Below are 20,807 nucleotides of genomic sequence, written 5' to 3' on the forward strand. Positions count from 1 at the left end.
CTGGGGTGGCAGGTTATAAAATAAATATATACATATCTTTTGTGCTTCCTTTTGTACAAAGAACCGGTTAGAATATATGATGGAAAAACCCCTTTTCACAATAGCAACTAAAGTAATAAAATATCTATAAATAAAGTTACCGGGATATCTGCAAGACATGTATATAAAACATGCTACAGAATTCTATTGAGGGGTATAAAGGAAGACTTGAAAAATGGAGAGATACACAGACTTCCTGGATGAGAAAGCACAATATGATAAATATATAAATCTACCTAAATTAATCTATACATTTAATATTTCCAATAAAAATTTCAGTAAGTTATATTGTTGGGACTTGAAAACTAATTCCAGAGATCCTCCAGAAGAATAAACAGGTGACAGTAGCTATAAAATTCTGGAAAAGAGGAGTGATAAGGGAGCATTTGCCTCACTAAGCATTTAATATTATAAAGCTTCAGTAATCAGGGGCACCTGGGTGGCTCAGTGGGCTAAAGCCTCTGCCTTCAGCTCAGGTCATGATCCCAGGGTCCTGGGATGGAGCCCCGAATCGGGCTCTCTGCTCAGCGGGGAGCCTGCTTCCTCCTCTCTCTCTGCCTGCCTCTCTGCCTACTTGTGATCTCTGTCAAATAAATAAATAAAATCTTAAAAAAAAAAAAAAAAAACTTCAGTAATCAAAGACTGTGGTGAAAATGCCTGATAAACAGGTTAGTGGAAGAAATTGGAACAGCCACAAAAAGACCCAAGGTTAGCATCAAGATAAAGGTGTTTCACACCAGCGTGCAGTAGGGATTCTTAAGATGGTAGTATGACAATAAGTTACTTTTGGGGGAAAAAAAAGTTAATACCTACAATGTGGAAACCAGAAAGCCAAGATTGAGAAAATTTAATGAAATAAAAGCTGAGGGTTTTTTTTTTAAATATATCAAAGTTTCTCTATATAAAGACAAATTGATGAAAACATTGCCAAAGAGTTAGTATTTTTGTTATATATAAAGAGTTCTTACAAATCCACAAAGGGGATAAACAATTTGTGAGAAAAATGGACATAGGGAAAGTGTGGGCAATTTTAAAAACAGAAATACAAATATATGGTCATTAAACATGAAAAAGTAATAATATTACTACTAATCAAAGAAATGTAAATTAAATACAGAGATAGGGTTTTAATAATCTATTGGATTGTTAAAGAGATCGAAGAGCATGATAATACCCAGTGGTGATTTGGGTGTGGATTTAAACTGCTATTAGTTTTCTGGAAAGAAATTTGGCAGTAGGAGAGAAATGCCTTTTTTTTTTTTTTTTTTTAAATCGCCTTCGATCCAGGACTTCCTCTTCTAGAGTAACAAATGAACAAGAACTTTCACAGAATTATGGCTTATAATTGCAAATAAATAAGTAAAATGGAAGCAATTTAAATGTTAAGGTGGGGGATTGGCTAAATAAATTATGCATTTTCGTATAGTGAAATATCATGGGGCCATTAAAATTCTGTTGTAGATGTACATTTATAATATAGAGAGGCATTTATTTTATGTTAGTTAATTATAAAAGCAAGCTACGAAACAGTATGTGTCATATAATTCACTTTTGGTGTATATATATATCTGTATTTTTATGCACACACACATTTGCATAGAAAAAAGTCTGGAAAGACATATCAAAATCTTAAGTAGATTCTGGTTGACTTGAATTTTTTTCCCTTTTGCTTATTTGGATGCCTCATTTGTTTCTGTATTCATAATTACTTGTATAATTAAAAAGATTTAAAAAGAGCAAGGACTTTTGGAGTCAGAGAAACCATGCTCCCGGCAAACCATGCTCCCAGCCTCAGCCCTTCTTGGTTGCAGATGGGTAGCATGTGTCTCAACCCCGCTGAGACTCAGTTTCCCTGTGTTCAGTGGGACGGGAGACCTCCTGTACTGAGCTATAATGAAGATCATGGAACACTCAATAAACAGGAATTTTATAGCTGCAGATAAACCTGTAAAGCAGTTTCTCTATTGCATTGGCTTTGCCCTTGACAGTTTCTTTCTTGGGTCGGCTCCATATTTCTTCTTCTTCTCCTTGGTCATTTAGAGGTGGAGGCTTCAAAGAAACAAGCAGAACTTGATAAGAAAGCGATGGATGAGCTTCTGAGAGAAAGGGACATATTAAATAAGGTAAGTATGTTCCCATAGTACCGGTAAATAAATGTCCTTCTTTAATGCTATGATATCTGCCTCTAACCGGCTGTGCAGGGGAAAGAAAACTCTGAAGCGAACAAAAGTAGATTAGAAATAAATAATCGTGCTCTGTTTTCTTCCAAGCTGCCAGGCACAGTCCACCATTCATGGGCTGAGAACTGAAACTGCGTTATTACCTGTAAGCACAAAGGGATGTGGGGGGAATTATCATATAAACGAGCAGGGGATTTAAGAGCGTTTTGTGGATTTTGATTTTATTGCTGGTGTATTATTTGGCATCCTAAGCAGTTGATCAAAATTTCTGAATTTAATATCTATAATCTGCAACTTTGGCTAATCCAGAAGATACAAGTGAGCGCTGATACAATATTACCTTCAAGGAATTTGGTGTAAGAAAGCCCGGTTGATGCCATAAAACTTCCCTCCATCTCTTGGGGACTGTTGTAGGTTTTAATTTTTGTTTTCAGCCCTTACATCTCCTAGTTCCTGAGCTCAGTCTGGTCCAAAGCTGAGGGAGGGGTTTCAGGAGCTTGAGGCCTGGAAAGCCTCTATTTATGGGAGGATCCTGACCCCTCTCTTCTCCAAACCAGCCCAGAGGATTCCTTCCATTGACTGTCACCCTTCGAGTTCCAAGAATTTAGGGTAAACTTTCCTGCTCAGGGATTTTCTCCAGGGAGGAAAAAAATCAAAGGGCCAGATGGAGAGTGAGAAGGCTCCTTCCAGAACAGTCTATGGCTTTTGGCCAAGACAGTCATCTCATCAAGTAGAAATAGCCTATATTTTTTTTACTCCAACTTTCATTATTTCTTTAGGTTTTGCAGAATCGAACAAATATTGACAAAATAGACCACTCTGGAAGCTTGAAGAAGACTATTTAAGGATCCTGGGAAATAATAGGAGATTACCTATCTTTACATGCTGAGCGCTCCTTAGAAAACCATTGTTTTTTTGCATAATCCTGAAAAATATTCCTTTATTTAATAAATTTGCACATGCAAACAATGTTGTTGGATTTAGAATTTTAAATGTATTTTTAAGACATGCCTTTAACCTGTTTATATTTTATGAATACTGGTGGCCAACCAATAGATTTTCTGCCATAATAGGACACGTAGCACAACATTAATTTCACTTTTATTTGTTTGATTTGACTAACATCAGTTCCTCTTCCAAGACAGGGTATAGTTTTTTCTTTTCTGGCTAGTATGCCTCCTTTCTTAGTGCTTTGCCCAGCCAGCGTCTGACCCTCTGCAGGTATGCAACCCACCATCACTAATAATACAGTCTTGCCCCACTGACTGGAAATACCCCATACCCCCTTCCTTAAATGAATAGTGACATGGTTTTGACAGGCAGCAATGTTAATACATTCTCATTCTTTCAGTGTCATGTTAAAATGGCTTTGTCTTTTATAGAGTGGATGTTGAATTCAATACTTGAAAATTAAGTTGACCTTTTCTATTTTCTGCCTCATCACCCATCTGAGGTACAGTGTGTTTATATTCCAGTGGTTTTCAGACCTGGCTGGGGGTCTGTGTTGCTTAGAGATTTGGGAAGGGACAACAAGGAGCCTTGTGGTACCCGAGGATACATCTGGGCCTCGGGAACTGATAGGAAACTGACCTGACATTCTTGGGATACACAGAAAGCCCTCTCTCACCACCACTGGATTTCCGGCTGAGTTTTTGCTTTCGTTCTTCTCTTTTGGGGAAGAATGCCTCCCAGTTTCCTGGTCTGTTTGGCAAAAAAAAAAGATGACTATCACCACCAGCTCCCAAGTTTACGTCCTCTATTGAGTTGCAGAAAACTAAAGGCCCTATTTCAAAAGTTGCAGGTCCATTCACCTGCGGCCAGAGAACTGAACCCTCCTGGATGAGCTTGCCTGCCACAGCAGCACTCCTCTGTTGACTCCTTGTTTTCGGGGCACAGGCTGGCTTCTGGGGCAGCCAAACTTGGAATTTCCATTGCAGCAGCAGAAATCACTCATGCAGCACTAAAAAAAAAAAAAAAAAAAAATGTTGGCACCTGGGTCCCCTCCCAAATCCACTGAATTGGAATCTCTAGAGATGGGGCACAGGCATCTGTATTCTTTAAGAAACTGGGCTTGTTGGTGTGTCATTATGGTAAAATAAACACAAGACGGAATTTATCCCGAGTGACCATGAGTACATTGACGGTGTCATGTAACTGTCACCAAACTTAGCTGCAGAACACTTCCTTCATTCCAGAAGGAACCCGTGTACCTGCAAAGCAGTTATTCCCCCCACATGCCCCACTACCCGCCCCTGGCCCACCCGCCCCAGCCAAGGACCACGAATCTGCCTTCTTCCTCTGTGGATCTGACTCTTTTGGATATTTATAGAACTGGAATCCCGTTATGCATGAACATTTTATGTGTGGCCTCTTCCACTCAGAATAATGATTCTAGGCTTCAGCCATGCTGTACCTACCCTGTATCAGGACTTCGTTCTTTTTTGTGGCTGATGAATGTTCGCCTGTGTGGATATACCACATTTTGACGACCTGTTCATCAGCTGATGGACTTTTGGGTTGTTTGCCCGTTTTGGCTCTTGTGACTGGTGCTGTTGTGAGCATTCGTATATGATTCTTGTTTGATCACCTGTTTCCAGTGCTTCTGGGTTAGGTACCCTGGAGTGAGATTTTGGATCATATGTTAATTCTAGATAGTTACATTTTTAACGAGTTGGTTTTATTTTACTTTGTAGTCAAAGCCCTGTTAGGTGAGTAGGTTCCGTTGTTCTAGGCTCCCAGGAACAAGACTAGACCTGGGATGGAGGTTATCTTTGGGGTCAGCTGGACCTGGACTCAAATCCTGGCTCTGCCACTGCCCTGTTGATTGAACTTGTAAGCAAGCACCTTAACTTCAGAGTATCAGTTTCCCACCCTTGAAATGGGAGCAAGATAGTGCTTACTTCCTTGGGATGTTGTGGTCACGTAATGTACCTATGCATGTGTTTGCCTTGTGCAAAATTAACAGATTAAGCTCTAAATAAGCTGTAGAGAATATGATTATCTTTATTTATCCAAAAAACTATGTGTCTAATTATTTTAGGGATGAAACGGGGTAGATTTATCCAGAAATCCCCACACATTTTGAGTAGCGTGACTGCTCTGTTGTCCTTATTTTTAGAATATGCTTAAGGCGGTCAGTGCGACCCAGAAGCAGATAGACCTGGTAAAGCTCCATGAGCAAGCCAAGAGGAACCTGGAGGAAGAAATCCAGAACTACAAAGATGAGGCTCAGAAGCAGAGAAAGATCATCTTTCAGCTGGAAAAGGAGCGAGATCGGTACATCAATGAAGCCAGTGAGCTTACCCAAAAGGTAAGAGCACTCCTTGATGATGTGAGTGGAGACCTTCTCTCTGAAGGTCACACACTGTAGCAAAGAGGATTGCTTCAGATCTGAGCTGGTGGTTTGCATGAGAATTTAAGAGGAACAATGTTGATGGAAGAAAAGCTGTCCTGGGGCTGATCTGGGTCAGACTATGAAACAGACAAGGTCAATGCTTTGAGGGTCTCCATTTCCCCTTCGAGGCCCCTCCCCTGTTGCCCTGCTGTGCAATTGCCCTGTGTTGGACGCTTGGGTTCGGGGTGGTGGGGTGCTGTCAGCATCCCCATCTCTGTACCCTTTGTTCTCACCCCCCACGTCTATCCCTGAAACCCTTGTCCCCTCAGACTGAGGATTCCAGTCCTCAGTTAGGAGAAAGGCTTCTAATTAAATGACTTCAAATTAAGATGTGAGTGACTCCTGGCATCAGGTAAATAGTCACACATTCTAAGGGCATTTTTAAAAAAATTATTATTATTATTATTTTTAAAGAGATTATATTTATTTATTTGACAGACAGAGATCACAAGTAGGCAGAGAGGTAGGCAGAGAGAGAGGAGGAAGCAAGCTCCCTGCTAAGCAGAGAGCCTGATGTGGAGCTTGATCCCAGGACCCCATGGAATCATGACCTGAGCTGAAGGCAGAGGCTTTAACCCACTGAGCCACCCAGGTGCCCCTCTAAGGGCATTTTTATTTCCCAACTGTTGGGAACCTGGAAACCTTACCAGTGGTAGAAATTCACACGTTGAGTAGCTAAGTCCCAGATCTCTACTTCCTGTAAACTGCGGAGAAGGGAGAGTGCTCATGGCAGCATCTTGAAAACGACTTCAGGGATTTCAGATCTGCTTTAACCCATTGTCTTAGCACATGGCCAGCATTCAGCATGAGTGGTTAGACTTGACCGCCTTCAGTGTATTCCCAGATGGCGTAGAACAGGAGGTTTCATGATGTCAGGAGGCAGTGTTGGGGAATGAAGGAAAGTTTTAAGTATGAGGCTAAGAAGAGTGTTGGGGGGTGGGTGGGAAAGATTAACGAGACTCCCCCCACCCCCACCCCGGCCCAGCCCCTTGGCCAAATGTTATCTGCTCTGCGGTGTAAGCCCTCTCTTTCATCTCCTCAGTGAAATCTACAGTGTTTCCCCGCTCTTGCTCTTGCGTGTTTCACTCTGTTTTGTTTTGTTTTGGAGTGGAATCTCAGTGAAGATGACAAGGAGGACAGCCAACATTTGAATTATAAACATTAAGAAAGAGGGAAACAAGCTTCACTGTTGGGAAATCATCTTCTTTCCGCTTAGACTAAATAAACGCTGAGCAGATGTTTGTAGCATGTAAGTTTGGACTGGGCTATGCTCAGTCTAGCCCAGGCTGAACGCGTCTTCCGTGTAAAAGATCCCCCCTCCCTCCACTCTCCCCACACCCGGTGATTCTCACAGCCCTGATTGGGGGCCATTGGAATACCGTGTGTTTCTTTTCTCACTTAATCATCTTACAAGCACGGTTGATTGATTTCCTGACTCCCAGAAAGCCGGTGGTCGGTCCAGGAACTCGTATTCTCCAATCATATGCTCCAGCCTGGGCTAGCCCATCAGGCTGCACATTCGTCAGCTTTGGCTGTAAGAAATAACCCTCAAATCTTAGTGGTTTATAGCAACAAAGATTCAATCAGTGGCCTTAGGGGGCTGCTGGTGCCCTGCTTTGGGTCCTCTTCATTCCACACTGATTCTGTTGGGATGTGCTGGCCTCTTTGAGAGCGAAAACAGGGTAGTAGTGGACTTTGTGATGCTTTCAGAGCTTCTGCTGGGAAGAGGAAGGCACAGGGCTTGTCCACACATTTCCCCTCAGCCAAAGCAAGTAACATGGCCAAGCCCAGCATCCCTGGGTAGGAATATAATCCTAGTAAGGGGGAGGTGCTGTATGCCAAGACAGGAAATGTATCTGAAAGTGTGATCTTCCTGCTTCACCTTCCTGGTCTTCAGTGTCCCTCCACCTCTGGCTGCCATCACACTATCGAAGTTCACTGTTAAAAATCCCAGTGTGGGGGCGCCTGGGTGGCTCAGTGGGTTAAGCCGCTGCCTTCGTCTCAGGTCATGACCTCAGGGTCCTGGGATCGAGTCCTGCATCGGGCTCTCTGCTCAGCAGGGAGCCTGCTTCCCTCTCTCTCTCTCTGCCTGCCTCTCCGTCTACTTGTGATTTCTCTCTGTCAAATAAATAAATAAAATCTTAAAAAAAAAAAAATCCCAGTGTGATACTGGTATCACTCCTGGCCTTACAAACCCCAGTTCTCACTTCTCAGCAATCTGGGTCTGTGCTTTCTAACTTTTTTTTTGCATCCTTAGCACATATAGAAAATATGTCTATAGCTTATGGGAAATAAGGGGGGAAACTGTTCAGGTGTGGGAGGCCTCGCTTGAGACGAGGACCCAACCAGGCCCTGACTTGTGCCTCCTTTAAAGTCTGAATAACCTAACAAAAGGTTTAGGACGGGAAAAGTTGAGTAGCACTGAGAAAGGGTCTGTACTATGTGTTGTGCGCTCGCCTACGTGACTTCCCACACGCTTGCTAAACAAATGAGAACAATTCGGTTGGGGTCATAAGTTCATGGCTGGTCCTTGCTGCCCTAATACTGCTCATAAATTACTTTCAGTTTTTCTGTATCAATACAGAACAATTGTACTAGCATCAGCCGTTTGGCATCACAAGGTCTGCTTATAGTTAAATGTGAAACTTATTATGGGAACTCGTGGGTGTTCAACTAGACACAGGTGTATTGCTTCTTCTACTATAACTAGATATATGGCCTTAGTGCTTTGAATAAACTTAGCACTGTTGGACATCCTCCTCGGTGCTCCTCCTGCCCCCATCTCTTTGTCTCTTTAAGTTCTTTTCACCATCCTCTTACCCTCACGTTCCTGGTCGATTTGTCGCACCGGCCGTGACTCTCAGGGTTGCAGGGGACTAACCTAGGGATGCTAGCTGCCCTGGTCCCACCTGATAGAGTGAGTCAGTATTTGGGTACATACCTATAATCCACACAAGACGATGCAATGGTCAACTGTGATTTATGGGACAGAGTCCAAGCCCTTTGTTCTCCCTAGAAGGTCCTTCTTTTCATTTTCTGCCTGGAAAATTCCTCTTTATCCTCAATACCCCGCTCAAAAGCTCATCTCTGAGCTCAAACCTGCTCCGACTCTCTTCTTTATGGCTTTGTTTGTATCTTTGCAATGGTACTTACCATCCTTAGAGTAATTATTTTCTTTACACATTTGTTTTTCCAACTTTACAGTGAGCTCTTGGGAATAAAGTTTTATCTCATTCATTTCTTCATTTCTAGTGTGCCGGTAAATAGTAGGCACACTAGAAGTGTTTATTAAACAAATGGATGGATGATGAGTGGTATAAAGGAGGCTGTCACTGATTTTAATATAGGATTATTGATTTTTCAGTTTCCTATGTAAAAATGTAGACGTACCAAGTTTTGCTGGTAACTGTTTTTCATAATTCTGATGTTTAACTTCACAAGATTGTATAATGTGTCACTAAATCATTTAAGCATAAGTTCTTAACAAATTCTTTATCAATTGTAATTTTTCTGTTTCTTACTTAACCCCTGACAGCATGTATCAGTTGCTACAGCAACCTGGGTTATCTCTAGACGACTTCTTCTTCTTCTTAAATATTTTGTTTATTTGACACACAGAAAGAAGGAGAGAGCAAGCACAGGTAGGGGAGCAACAGGCAGAGGAAGAGGGAGAACCAGGCTCCCCACTAAGCAGGGAGCCCATGTGGGACTCTATCCCAGGACCCTGGGATCATGATCTGAGCCAAAGGTAGACACTTAACTGACTCGGCCACCCATTTTAGAGAAAAAAAGAGAGAGAGTGAAAGACCAAAAGAACCCCCCTGGCTAGAAGTGCATTTTTATCCTGTTAACCAGCTAGTTTCGCTTCTGTAGGAACGCTTGCTTTTTTCCCCCCCGCGGGGGCCCCCTGAACCAATCCGCTGGCGCCAAGTATGCCTGTTCAAACTGTCAACCAATCAGCTCAGCCCCACCCGAAACTTGTTTGTATCTGTGTATAAAAACCCTGCACCAACCCAGCTCTGGACCTCTTGGCGATATCGGCAACCAGCGGCGCAGAGGTCCAGGTTTGAACCTGCAATAAACGACCCTTGCTGCTTGGCTTTGACTCACGTCTCTGGTGGTCTTTTAAGGTGGGAGTAATACTCAGTTGGTATTTCAAGAGGGAGTGAGCTCAAGGGGAGGGGCAGAAGGAGAAGGAAAAATTAAATCTCAAGCACACTCTGCAGAGCCCGACTTGGGGCTTGATCTCACAACTCTGAGATCATGACCTGAGCCGAAATCAATAGTCCAATGCTTAACCGACTCAGCCACCCAGGTACCCCTGGACCACTTATTAAGGACCTGCATGTCATTTTTTTTTTAAAGATTTTATTTATTTATTAGAGAGAGAGAGATCACAAGTAGGCAGACAGAGAGGCAGGCAGAGAGAGGGGGAAGCAGGCTCCCTGCCAAGCGGAGAGCCTGATGTAGGGCTCGATCCCAGGACCCTGAGATCATGTCCTGAGCTGAAGGCAGAGGCTTAACCCACTGAGCCACCCAGGTGCCTCTGCATGTTCTTAATACATATAAGAAATATGTCCTTCCCCATATTTCTTTCTTTCTTTTCTGCTACACACACACACACACACACACACACACACACACACACACCTCATTCCCATAAACAGAACATTCCCTTTCCTGAACTCTATTTGATATCAGGGGCTGGGGATAATGTCAGGATACTGATGTTTTCATCAACTTCTGGAGTAAGTATATGTTGTTCCAAGTTTTAATCCAGCAATTTCTTTTGTAAGAACTCAATCTATGGAAATAGAAGAAATGCAAAGCGTTTTATAAAAGGATATTCTTTAAAATAAATTGTGCTACACTTATCTAATACAATATTATGTACCATAAAGACCACGTGTTTGAAAAATATTTTTTAAAATGGGGAACGTGTTCACAATATGAATCTGATAAAGACAGAATGCAAGACTCCTTCCATGGTTTGCACTAGTTTTATCTCTGTGCACAGAAGAAGGATTGGTATTCAATTTTGAGCTCTTCTTATTACTTATTTCTTAAATAGGTATCAAATATTTTTTGAAAGAATGAATGGAAAGTATAATTAGAGATCTGAATTAACCACTCAAAGACTTTTAGGTTTTTACATTAAATTCTTCGTCACTGATGTATTTATCATTATGGGTCTTACTCCATTTTAAATTCATTTGAAACATGTTGTCATAACAGGCAATCTTATCTGAGTTATCCTCAGTGATTTTAGCTGTGGGGGACTCGTGGCGTGGTCTCTTCTGCCTTCTGGGCTGCAAAAACAGTGTCCACATTTGCCTTCTGGTTTTTTCTGTTTAGAGAAAGAAAGGTGAACTCTCAGAGACCGAAAGCCCTACGTTACGTTTTATTAATTTAACTTCGCATTTGCAAATGAGGAAGATTCTGTGCCAGAATCGGTTGGCTCAGAATTCTAAACCTTTTCTTATGTGCCTGTCTCAGTCAACACTTGCCATACTAATGCGGCACAATACACAACCACCAAATCTCACTGGCATGCAGAAATAAGCATTTTCTTCCTTCCTTCCTTCTTTCCTCCCTCTCCTTCCTTCCTTCGGATTTTATTTATTCATGTGAGAGGGAGAAAGTGCAAGAGAGAGCACAAATGGTGGGGAGAGGGATAGGGAGAGAAAAAGGGAGAAACAGACTCCCTGCTGAGTGGGGAGTCTGACATGGGCTCTATCCTAAGACCCCAATATCATGACCTGAGCCAAAGGCAGACACTTAACCAACTGAGCCACCCAGGTGCCCCGACACTTAACTTCTCACACCGCTGCAGTTGGGTGGAACTCTGGTGATCTAGGTTAGGCTTGCTTGCACTTGGCTGGAGGCTGAGTTTGGTCTGGTTTTGCTCTACGTGTTTCTGGTCCTCCAGCATGCATGGTGTTGTCATGGAGGAAGAAAGGAAACAAAGGAGAAACCCAAGCACACAAGCACATTTCATGGCTCTCTCCTCTGACATCCCATTGGCTGTGGCAAGTCACATGTCCAACAGCAAGGGGAAGGCTCTTCCCATGGAGGTGGTAGTGACAGGAGAGGGAGTGAATATTTGCAGAACCATAACATAATCTAGTAGAGAGATTCAGCGCTTTCTCCTCTGCTGCACTCAAACTTTCACTCTGAGGCACCAGGAATGGCATTTTAAGTTGCGGTCCACCGTATTTACTCAACTTCTGTAAATTCTGGGTAAGACTATTCCTGGTTAATCATTAAATCTGAGGCACATGTTGCATATTATGCACTTGGCTCATTTTAGAACCCCTCCATTCTCATTCTAAATATTAAACTTCTGGCCATTGCCTTTCCAGACATTTTATACACCAAAAAGCATTCTTTCATAATGAATCCTTACCTCCATGTTCCTTAGCTCTCTGCTTATTTGCTTATAACAGTGGCAAGCAAAACTCTCCTAGACAAAGCTCCCAAGAAATGAATAATAATGTGCTTTCGAGGGCTTACAAAGAAGTGAGGAAAGAAAGTTGATCAGAGAAGTATTGATTGAACTGGTACTTCATAATGAAATGGAGCTCCTGTTTCTTTGGTCTTAATTTGAAGTTTTATACAGGGAATCTTTCCTAGACAAATTATAAGCTTTTTGTGTTATTATGAAATTACATATGTCTAGGGATTACTCTTTTCCTGCCGGACAGAATTTGATCCATAGAAAACTTGAATTGATTTGTTAAGTACTAGTATTATATAACATGACAGAATACTACCTTATCATGATAATCTATTATTTAATAACTGATAAAAGTATGATCTGCTAAGTACTTACATGATGGTGCAAATATATGTATCTTCTCACTTAAATCCTCAGGCACGAGGAATGGCATTTTAATAGCCATTTAATAGCCCTTTGAGGTAGACATGAGTATATCCCTCATTTTATAAGATAATGTAATATGTTATTTATTATTTTTTAAAAATTTTATTTATTTATTTGACAGAGAAAGAGCAAGTGCACAAGCAAGGGGAGCTGCGGGCAGTGTGAGAGGGAGAAGCAGGCTGCCTGTAGGAACCGGACACAGGGCATGATCCTAGGACCCTGGGATCATGAACTAAGCCATAGGCAGACACTTAACTGATTGAGCCACCCAGGCACCCCTAATGCAATAAGTTATTAAGAACAGAAATACAGTGGTGCCTGGGTGGCTTAGTGGGTTAAAGCTTCTGCCTTTGGCTCAGGTCATGATCTCAGGGTCCTGGGATCAAGCCCCACATCTGGCTTTCTGCTCGGTGGGGAGCCTGCTTCCTCCTCTCTCTCTGCCTGCCTCTCTGCCTACTTGTGATCTCTGTCTGTCAAATAAATAAATAAAATCTTAAAAACCACAACTAAAGAAGAGAAATACAGAGGTGACTGGCTGGCTCAGTCTTTTGATCTTGGGGTCATGAATTTGAACTCCATGTTGGATGGAGAACTTACTTAAAAAAATACATTTTTGGGCGGGGGGGAGGATGCAAAATGGTGGTTTATTAAAGCACAGGGACAGGACCCCGGGGAAGGAAGAGCTGCTGGCCCGGGGTTGTGAGGGGTGGCAGGTTATGTACCCTGTGGTTGGGGGAAGGTGAGCGGAAGGGAGGTTTCAACGGAGTTTTCATATGCTAAAGAGGGCCTACAAGGTGCCAGGATGTCCGAGGCCTACCTTGCCCTTGCGGCTTGATCAGTGTTGTCTTTAGACCAACCATTAACATTAAGATAGTTGGGAGACTTTTTGGTGGGGTATCACAATCCTGTTATCAATCGTCTTTGTTAGTAAGATTTAGGACATTTGTAAGCCAAGGGAGACTCCTGTCTAGCATGATTGGGAGCTCTGCAAGTTAACTATTTGCTCAGTCAGGGCTGCCTGAGGGATGCTACACGTGTGACTGAGGGGAAGCAGATGGAGAGGGGGGTGCAAGGCACCAGTTTTTGCTTTGTCCTCAGCCAGCCTCGTGCTCCCTCATCATTCCCCCCTGAAAAAATGCAATCTTAAAAACCACCCAGAAATATAGATATGCCTTTCTAAATTTAAGGTAGGGAATAAGATAAAAAAGCAAGAAAAATAGAGAAGACTTAAAAATCTCACGTACCTGGCCACATAGGTTTTTTTGTTTTGTTTTCCTGAGAGTGAGTTTTTCAGTTTCATTATGAAGGTAGAGGCATTGTCAGCATTCAAATCATTGACATTGAGTCAGAAAAACTTATTGGAGGAGTTTATTATACTGATATTTCATCAAATGTAAGTTAAAGGGCTCCAAATTCAGTGACCTACTTTCTTATCCTGCCTTAGTTTATGTGATGTTTTGACTATGCTGCAGATTTCCAGCATGCATTATTGATTTTTTATCTCACTCTTACTTCTATTGGCAGGTTGTTTTAACAGAAAAAGAAAAGGTAGTAGGTTATAAACTGGGACTGTACCTCAGACTGCTCCGTAAGCATTTTCTCGGTTAGTTTGAAGGGGGTTTCCGAAGGCTGGGGTCTCCAAGTCTCCAGCTCTAACAGAGCTTTTCATGTTTGGATATGACTTCTCTCATGAGTTGGTTTGAGTATCTAAAGTATCATCAGTTAATTAAGCTCCAGCCCCACAGCTGGCATCCCACATTCTCTGATATGCCATTTTCAACAGGGGACTGTTGACTAAAGGTTTTGCTCCTACTCAACACCCCACACATTTTATGAATTTTCAGGATTTGACATTGGTTTGAATGATTTCCACTGAAACAAATAGAGTTCCGACACTTACAAATAAATTGCTTCGTAGATTGTCTTTTCCCTTAGTTTCAGTATTTTTTTTCATTGTCATGTAACTAAAATACCTTTGATCTTTTTGGTATCATGATGAGTTCTTATTATTCCTAGCTTCAAGAATCCAGAAGCAAATGCACTGTGATTTCCTGCACTGTTGTGTGCACAAAGATAGACCCTACTAGTTGGATGCCCCCCAAAGAAATGCCCTTGGCTGCATCCTTTCTCCCGAGCATTATTCTGTCTATGCAAAGGATGATTCTTGTTACAACATCTCTCAGAGTGATTGAACAAGCAATTTTTTTCTTTTCTCTGATGTACTGCTTGATATTCTGAATGCTGATGATGCTGTTCAAAGTCTTTTCAATCCATTCATTTCACTGAGCCCAAAGAAGTGTGATCATGTCCATAGAAAGGCTAAATTTTAGTCAGAGATAGTGCCTTTCTTTTTTTCTTTTCTTTTTTTTTTTTTAATTAAACAAATACCAGATTCAGTAATAGATATCTTATTTAGGTTTTACATTTATTTTATTTTTTTAAAAAGATTTTATTTAGGGCACCTGGGTGGCTCAGTGGGTTAAGCTGATGCCTTCGGCTCAGGTCATGATCTCAGGGTCCTGGGATCGAGTCCCGCATCGGGCTCTCTGCTCAGCAGGGAGCCTGCTTCCTCCTCTCTCTCTCCCTGCCTGCCTCTCTGCCTACTTGTGATCTCTCTCTGTCAAATAAATAAAATCTTTAAAAAAAAAAAAAAAAGATTTTATTTATTTATTTGAGAGAGACATAACACAAGCAGGGGAAGTGGGAGAGGAAGAAGCAGGCTTCCCACTGAGCAGGGAGCCCAATGTGAGGCTCGATCCCAGGACCCTGGGATCATGACCTAAGCCGAAGGCAGCTGCTTAATGGGTGAGCCACCCAGGTGCCCCTATTTTTTTTTTTTAAAGATTTTATTCATTTATTTGACAGAAAGAGAGAGCACAAACAGGGGGAGCAGCAGGCAGAGGGAGAAACAGTCTTACTGAGCAGGGATCCCTGCATGGGCTCTCAGGACCCTCTCCCCCATGACCCATGACCCGAGCTGCAGGCAGATGCCTAATTACTGAGCCACCCAGGTTCCCACACTTATTTCTGACTTATAAATTTTAGTTTGTGGTGGTGGTACCTTGAAAGACTGCCTGCTACTCATTTTTAAGGATTCTACAGATATGGAGAGAAGAAATGATGGGAAAAGGAAGGGGTTTCTTTTCATTTCAGATATATGCAGATGCCTTTTCTCCAGACCTCCTTGTTTCAGATTTTCTAATTTTGTTCCTTCTAGGCCCTCAATCAACCATCCAAACCATTTCCACAGTCTGTATTTATTCTTTCTTTGGGCTGTTCTCTTTCCACACAAAGTAGATGATCTCAGTTAATAATGATAGAACAGTAAAAGCATGTAAAAATACTTTGTACAAATCTAGTGGCATAAATTTTAAAAATTGGCTGAATAGGTAATTCTCTCAAAAATATGTACGTACATCAAGGTTTGACTTGTAGAGAAGTAGTAAACGTAGGAAGATCAGTAACTATGGAAGCCACTAAAGAAGTTGAGGGAGAATTAAATCCAACACTCACAGGGCCAAATAAGTTTAGAATGGAGTTTCTTCGAACTTTTGAGAATCAGATAAGTCTCAGGCTATGTAACTTCAGAAAAAGTGCTGCTCATGCACTTTGCATTTTTTTTTGGGTAATACTGATTGACATTCCAGCACTGATATATATAACCCATGCCTTCTGCAGGGATGATGAGTAAAGACTCCAGGCCTGGGAGAGAGCTTGGGGTCCGATGTGAGTCCTTGGTTGGGATGGCTGAAGCATAAAAAGGAAGAAGTAGTTTCCATAAATGGTGCAAATCCCAAATATCAACGGCTTACATTGTACATGTAGGACCGTCCTCAGAAGATACTATCAATTAGCCTTCCAGTGTTTGCTTCTCCAACACCCAATACATGCCTGAGTTTCCTGGTTCTGTTTATTCCTTGATTACCCGTTGTGTGCCACCATCACTCCCGAGAGGTGTACTTGAGGGCGGGAAATGTGTCTTACTGTTCTTTACATCACTAGTGCTTATACAGTGCCTGCCAGTGAGAAGTCCTCAGTACATGTTCATTGAGCGAGTGAATAAATGGGTGAGTGAATGAATGGGTGAATGGAAAGGTACTCTGTTCGCTGTATGAAGCTAGCAGAAACCTTGATGTTGAAATAGAACGGAAAAGAAAGTTATTGACTTTGATCACTTGGGAATATGTATGCAGAATCCTAAATGAAATTCTCGCAAACCAAATTCAACAGTAAATTAAAAGAATCACCCAGTATGGCCAAAGAGGGTTTATCCTGAAACTGCGAGGATAGTTTCCTATTAAGAAAACTATTGCGTAAACCTGGCGATTCACAGACCTGTACCCCTGGGGATAAAAATATATGTTTATAAAAAATAAAAAAATAAAAAAAAAAGAAAACTATTGCGGGCGCTATGGGAATGTAAAGTGTTACAGCCATTTTGGAAAGCAATCTAGCAATATCTATTAAGGTTGAAAATACATATGTCTTTTGAGCCAGATAGTCCGTTCCTGGGAATCCATCCCAACAGAAGTGAACGCAAACCAGGACACATGTACCAAAATGTTTCGTGGAGCAGGGTTGAGAATGGCAAAAAATGGAAACCATGTTAATAATGCCCATAGAGGTGAAGAGCCAAATCTGTGATGACTCAGCCACACGGTGGTGTGCTAAACCACCCTGAAAGAGAGTAAATTCGAGATACTCCATATGATCCCCCAAAGTATTGCTGAGTGATTAAAAAGCAAGGCGCATACAAGCATATATAAGAAGATCACATTTGGCTAAAAAATAAAAACAAAACCTAAAAAGCAAGACAAAAGGAGACAGACAAATCCCTGTGTCTGTCTATTTACTGGTTGAGGGGGTGTGGATGGTATTACTTTCTTTGACTGAGATTCCTTCTTTGTAAAATTAGGTTATTCATAGCGCACATCTCGTAGGTGTTTTGTGAAGATTAAATGAGTTAATATATATAGGACGCCTGGTACATAGAATGTAAGAACTATTAGCTGTTATGCCAGAAGACTTGAACTGAATATGTAGAATTCAAAGGAAAATGTGGATGAACACACACTAAATTGTTAACCTGGTTGCTATATGGGTCGATGAGGGGTTGATATGGGTAGAAGAGAGAAGGAAGGTCCCAATAAATAAGTAAAAGAAAGAAAATATTTCACGCTGATGTGTTTATTTAAAATGATGGCACATGGGGCTATGTATAAAGAAATAAAATACTTGTAAAGTGAGTCATTTATTAATAAGTATATCAAATCAATAGGCGTAATAAGGAAAAAAATGCTACAAAATAATATATGCCCAAAGGGCATTTACTATGATTTAGTTCCATCCCTTTTTAAATGTGTCTTGGAAAATTTTGGAAGCTGTTTACTTAAAGATATAAAGGATAATTGGGTGCCTGGGTGGCTCAGTTGGTTGAGCGACTGCCTTCGGCTCAGGTCATGATCCCAGTTTCAGGATGGAGTCCTGCATCAGGCTCCCAGCTCCACGGGGAGTCTGCTTCGCCCTCTGACCTTCTCTCCTCTCATGCTCTCTCTCACTCTCACTCTCTCAAATAGATAAATAAAATCTTAAAAAAATATATAAAGGATGAACATATTAAACACTAGCTATTATTACCTCTGATGGCAAAACTTTAGAACAGGGTTTTCTTGGAGCGTACTAATTCCACAGGTGGAAGAAAGGCTTGCGTAGGGCAATGATTTGGGAACGTGCTGCTCACAGGTAGCCCACAGTTGAGAATAGTAGGAGCATGGCAAAGGTCTAAGTACTTTCTGACGGTTCAGTTCTAGGTACAATGCCTCTTCTCTAGAGGAACCTTCCCTGGCCGTGTTAGTGCAAGAACCTGCCTGGCCTTCTGTTCTGTTTACCCGCCTCCTTAAGCTGTAAACCATTAAGAGAACGTCACCACGATGCAGTAAAACTCTGAAGAATTTTCTCCTTGTGCATTCCAGCTTTTGTCCAGACCATAACTCCATTGATTCAATCAATGCAAAAGTTTTTCTTCTTAAGGAATTTTCGAAGAAGTTTGTCCTTAAAAAATCAATTTCTGTGGACACTGCAGCTGAGAGTCATGATTATGTAATTTCAGCTGTATGGATTGCTTGTTGAGAAGTATTGGCTCGCAGTGGAATTCTGTGCCTCGGTTTTTCATACTTGCAAAAAACAGGCAGTTATTCTCACATCTCATCTTGCCTTGAAGTGTTTGGTGCACAATAGAATGCATTTTTATGAAGTCCTTTGAGTTTCCCGGATGGAGCGAGTTTGATATTGGCGAGACAGCGTTTTGATTGCTATCGATGTCCAGAGGCCCCTTTTCTTTCTCACCGTTAAATTTCCAAAGCTATGAAGGTGGCCAAACAGCTAAGTTATTTCTTTTTTTTTTTTACTTATTTTTTATTTATTTTCAGCATAACAGTATTCATTATTTTTGCACCACGCCCAGTGCTCCATGCAACCCGTGCCCTCTATAATACTCACCACCTGGTACCCCAACCTCCCACCCCCTGCTGCTTCAAACCCCTCAGATTGTTTTTCAGAGTCTGTAGTCTCTCATGGTTCACCTCCCCTTCCAATTTCCCCCAACTCCCTTCTCTCTAACTCCCCATGTCCTCCATGCTATTTGTTATGCTCCAGAAATAAGCTAAGTTATTTCTTATCTTTCTTAGTGCTCCATGTGAAGATCTGTTTAAACTGGTGCCTTTTCTTTTTCTTTTCTCTTTTTTGCTGGGTGGGTGTTTGGGAGAGGTTTTCAGAACTGAAAGAATTTATTTTTTTCTTCTCGTCATCACAAAATAACTGCACTAAGCCTTCATGCTTGGGCAGAACTCTAGCGTAGATCAAATGTATGTTTGCCCCTAATCAGCTGGGCTGAATTTCTGTGTTGTACCGCAGTGATTATAACCACAGTAAGATTTTCTGATTGTGAGCATTTCTACCAGCTACCCTTAGATCAAAATCTCTGTTTGTCCCGAACTGATAAAAACAGATCGGCTCTTTAACCATTTAATATACTTATTTCTTCTCCAGGTCCTCATGAACATGGAAGACATAAAAATCCGTGAAATGCAGATTTTTGACTACAGGAAAAAAATCGCTGAATCAGAGACTAAGTTAAAACAACAACAGAACCTGTATGAAGCCGTGAGGTCAGACAGAAATCTGTATAGCAAAAATCTGGTTGAGGCTCAGGTAAAGAATGTATTTAGTCTTTACGTTTTGACTCCTCCCCGCTTCTGGGTTTCAAGCAGTTTCTGTTTTCCTAATGGCAGAATTTAGAACAGGGCAAACCAGAAATCTCATGGAATTCACCTGAGAGAGAAGATCAGTTTGTGCTGAACTATCAGCTTGTTTGAAGTGGAAATGACACAGCTTGATGGGATGTGAAGATCATGGTCCTGCTTTAATTATTATGTAGAATTGTAGAATTGCTGTTCTCCTGTTTCTAATTTTTAGAACTGCTAATAGTGACCATGACTCAGAGGGGAGCAGCACGCTCTTGTCATTTAATTGCAGATCTTTGCTTTGTGACCTTTTAGTTATAATGTTTGTTGTGGGGCCAATTCCTCCCTTGTAAAACAAGGAATAAAGCGTGTGTGTTGTATGTGCATGTTTGTTGTATGTATTGTGTGTACATGCTGTGTTTGTTGTCTGTGCCACGTGTGTTGCGGGTCATGTGTGCTGCATATGTTGTGTCATGTGTTGTGCACACGTGCTCTGTGTATTGTATGTGTTATATGCCTGTATTGTATGTGTTTGGCTGTATGTGTTGCATGTGGCATGCATGTTGCATGTGTTGTACGTCATACGTGTGTCACATGTATGTCACGCATGTTGTACTGCTGTATATATGTATCGTGTGTTTTGTATGTGTGTTGTGTGTGTGACATAGTCATTTTGCATACTTTGTGAATATTGCATGAGAGTATTTTGAGAGTTAAGACTTGGAGGTTGATGGGCACAAGAGACAAAGGAATAGCCCAGTGGTCATTGTTCAGGAGACCGCTGTTTGGAGAAAGCTTCCCTTAAAAGCTCTTGAATATGGATGGAATTTTTATACAAATGGTGTTGTCTATTTAATTCACTTTCAAACATTTCTCCTTTCATTTTATTAGGATGAAATAACAGAAATGAAGAGAAAATTGAAGATTATGACCCATCAGGTAGATCAGCTGAAAGAAGAAATCTCAGCCAAAGAGTCAGCCCTTGTGAAGCTGCACCTGGAACAGCAGCGGATAGAAAAGGAGAAGGAAACTCTGAAGGTATAGAATTGGCGATAAAAATGGTGGTGGCA

At 41.5% G+C, this 20,807-nt stretch overlaps 1 protein-coding gene across 3 annotated transcripts in view; it reads left to right on the forward strand.

The window, feature by feature from the left end:
- Positions 1 to 20,807, forward strand: part of CFAP58 (cilia and flagella associated protein 58) — a 118,841-nt gene that overhangs the window by 42,153 nt on the left and 55,881 nt on the right. For all 3 annotated transcript variants that reach the window (XM_082722552.1, XM_082722551.1, XM_082722550.1), the window contains exons 8-11: positions 2,080 to 2,162; positions 5,338 to 5,529; positions 19,544 to 19,705; positions 20,629 to 20,775. In XM_082722552.1, the coding sequence (XP_082578678.1) occupies positions 2,080 to 2,162; positions 5,338 to 5,529; positions 19,544 to 19,705; positions 20,629 to 20,775 (584 nt within the window). The remainder of the gene's footprint in view (positions 1 to 2,079; positions 2,163 to 5,337; positions 5,530 to 19,543; positions 19,706 to 20,628; positions 20,776 to 20,807) is intronic.

Source organism: Mustela nivalis, assembly GCF_964662115.1.
Source record: "Mustela nivalis genome assembly, chromosome: 2".
Taxonomy (NCBI): Eukaryota; Metazoa; Chordata; class Mammalia; order Carnivora; family Mustelidae; genus Mustela; species Mustela nivalis.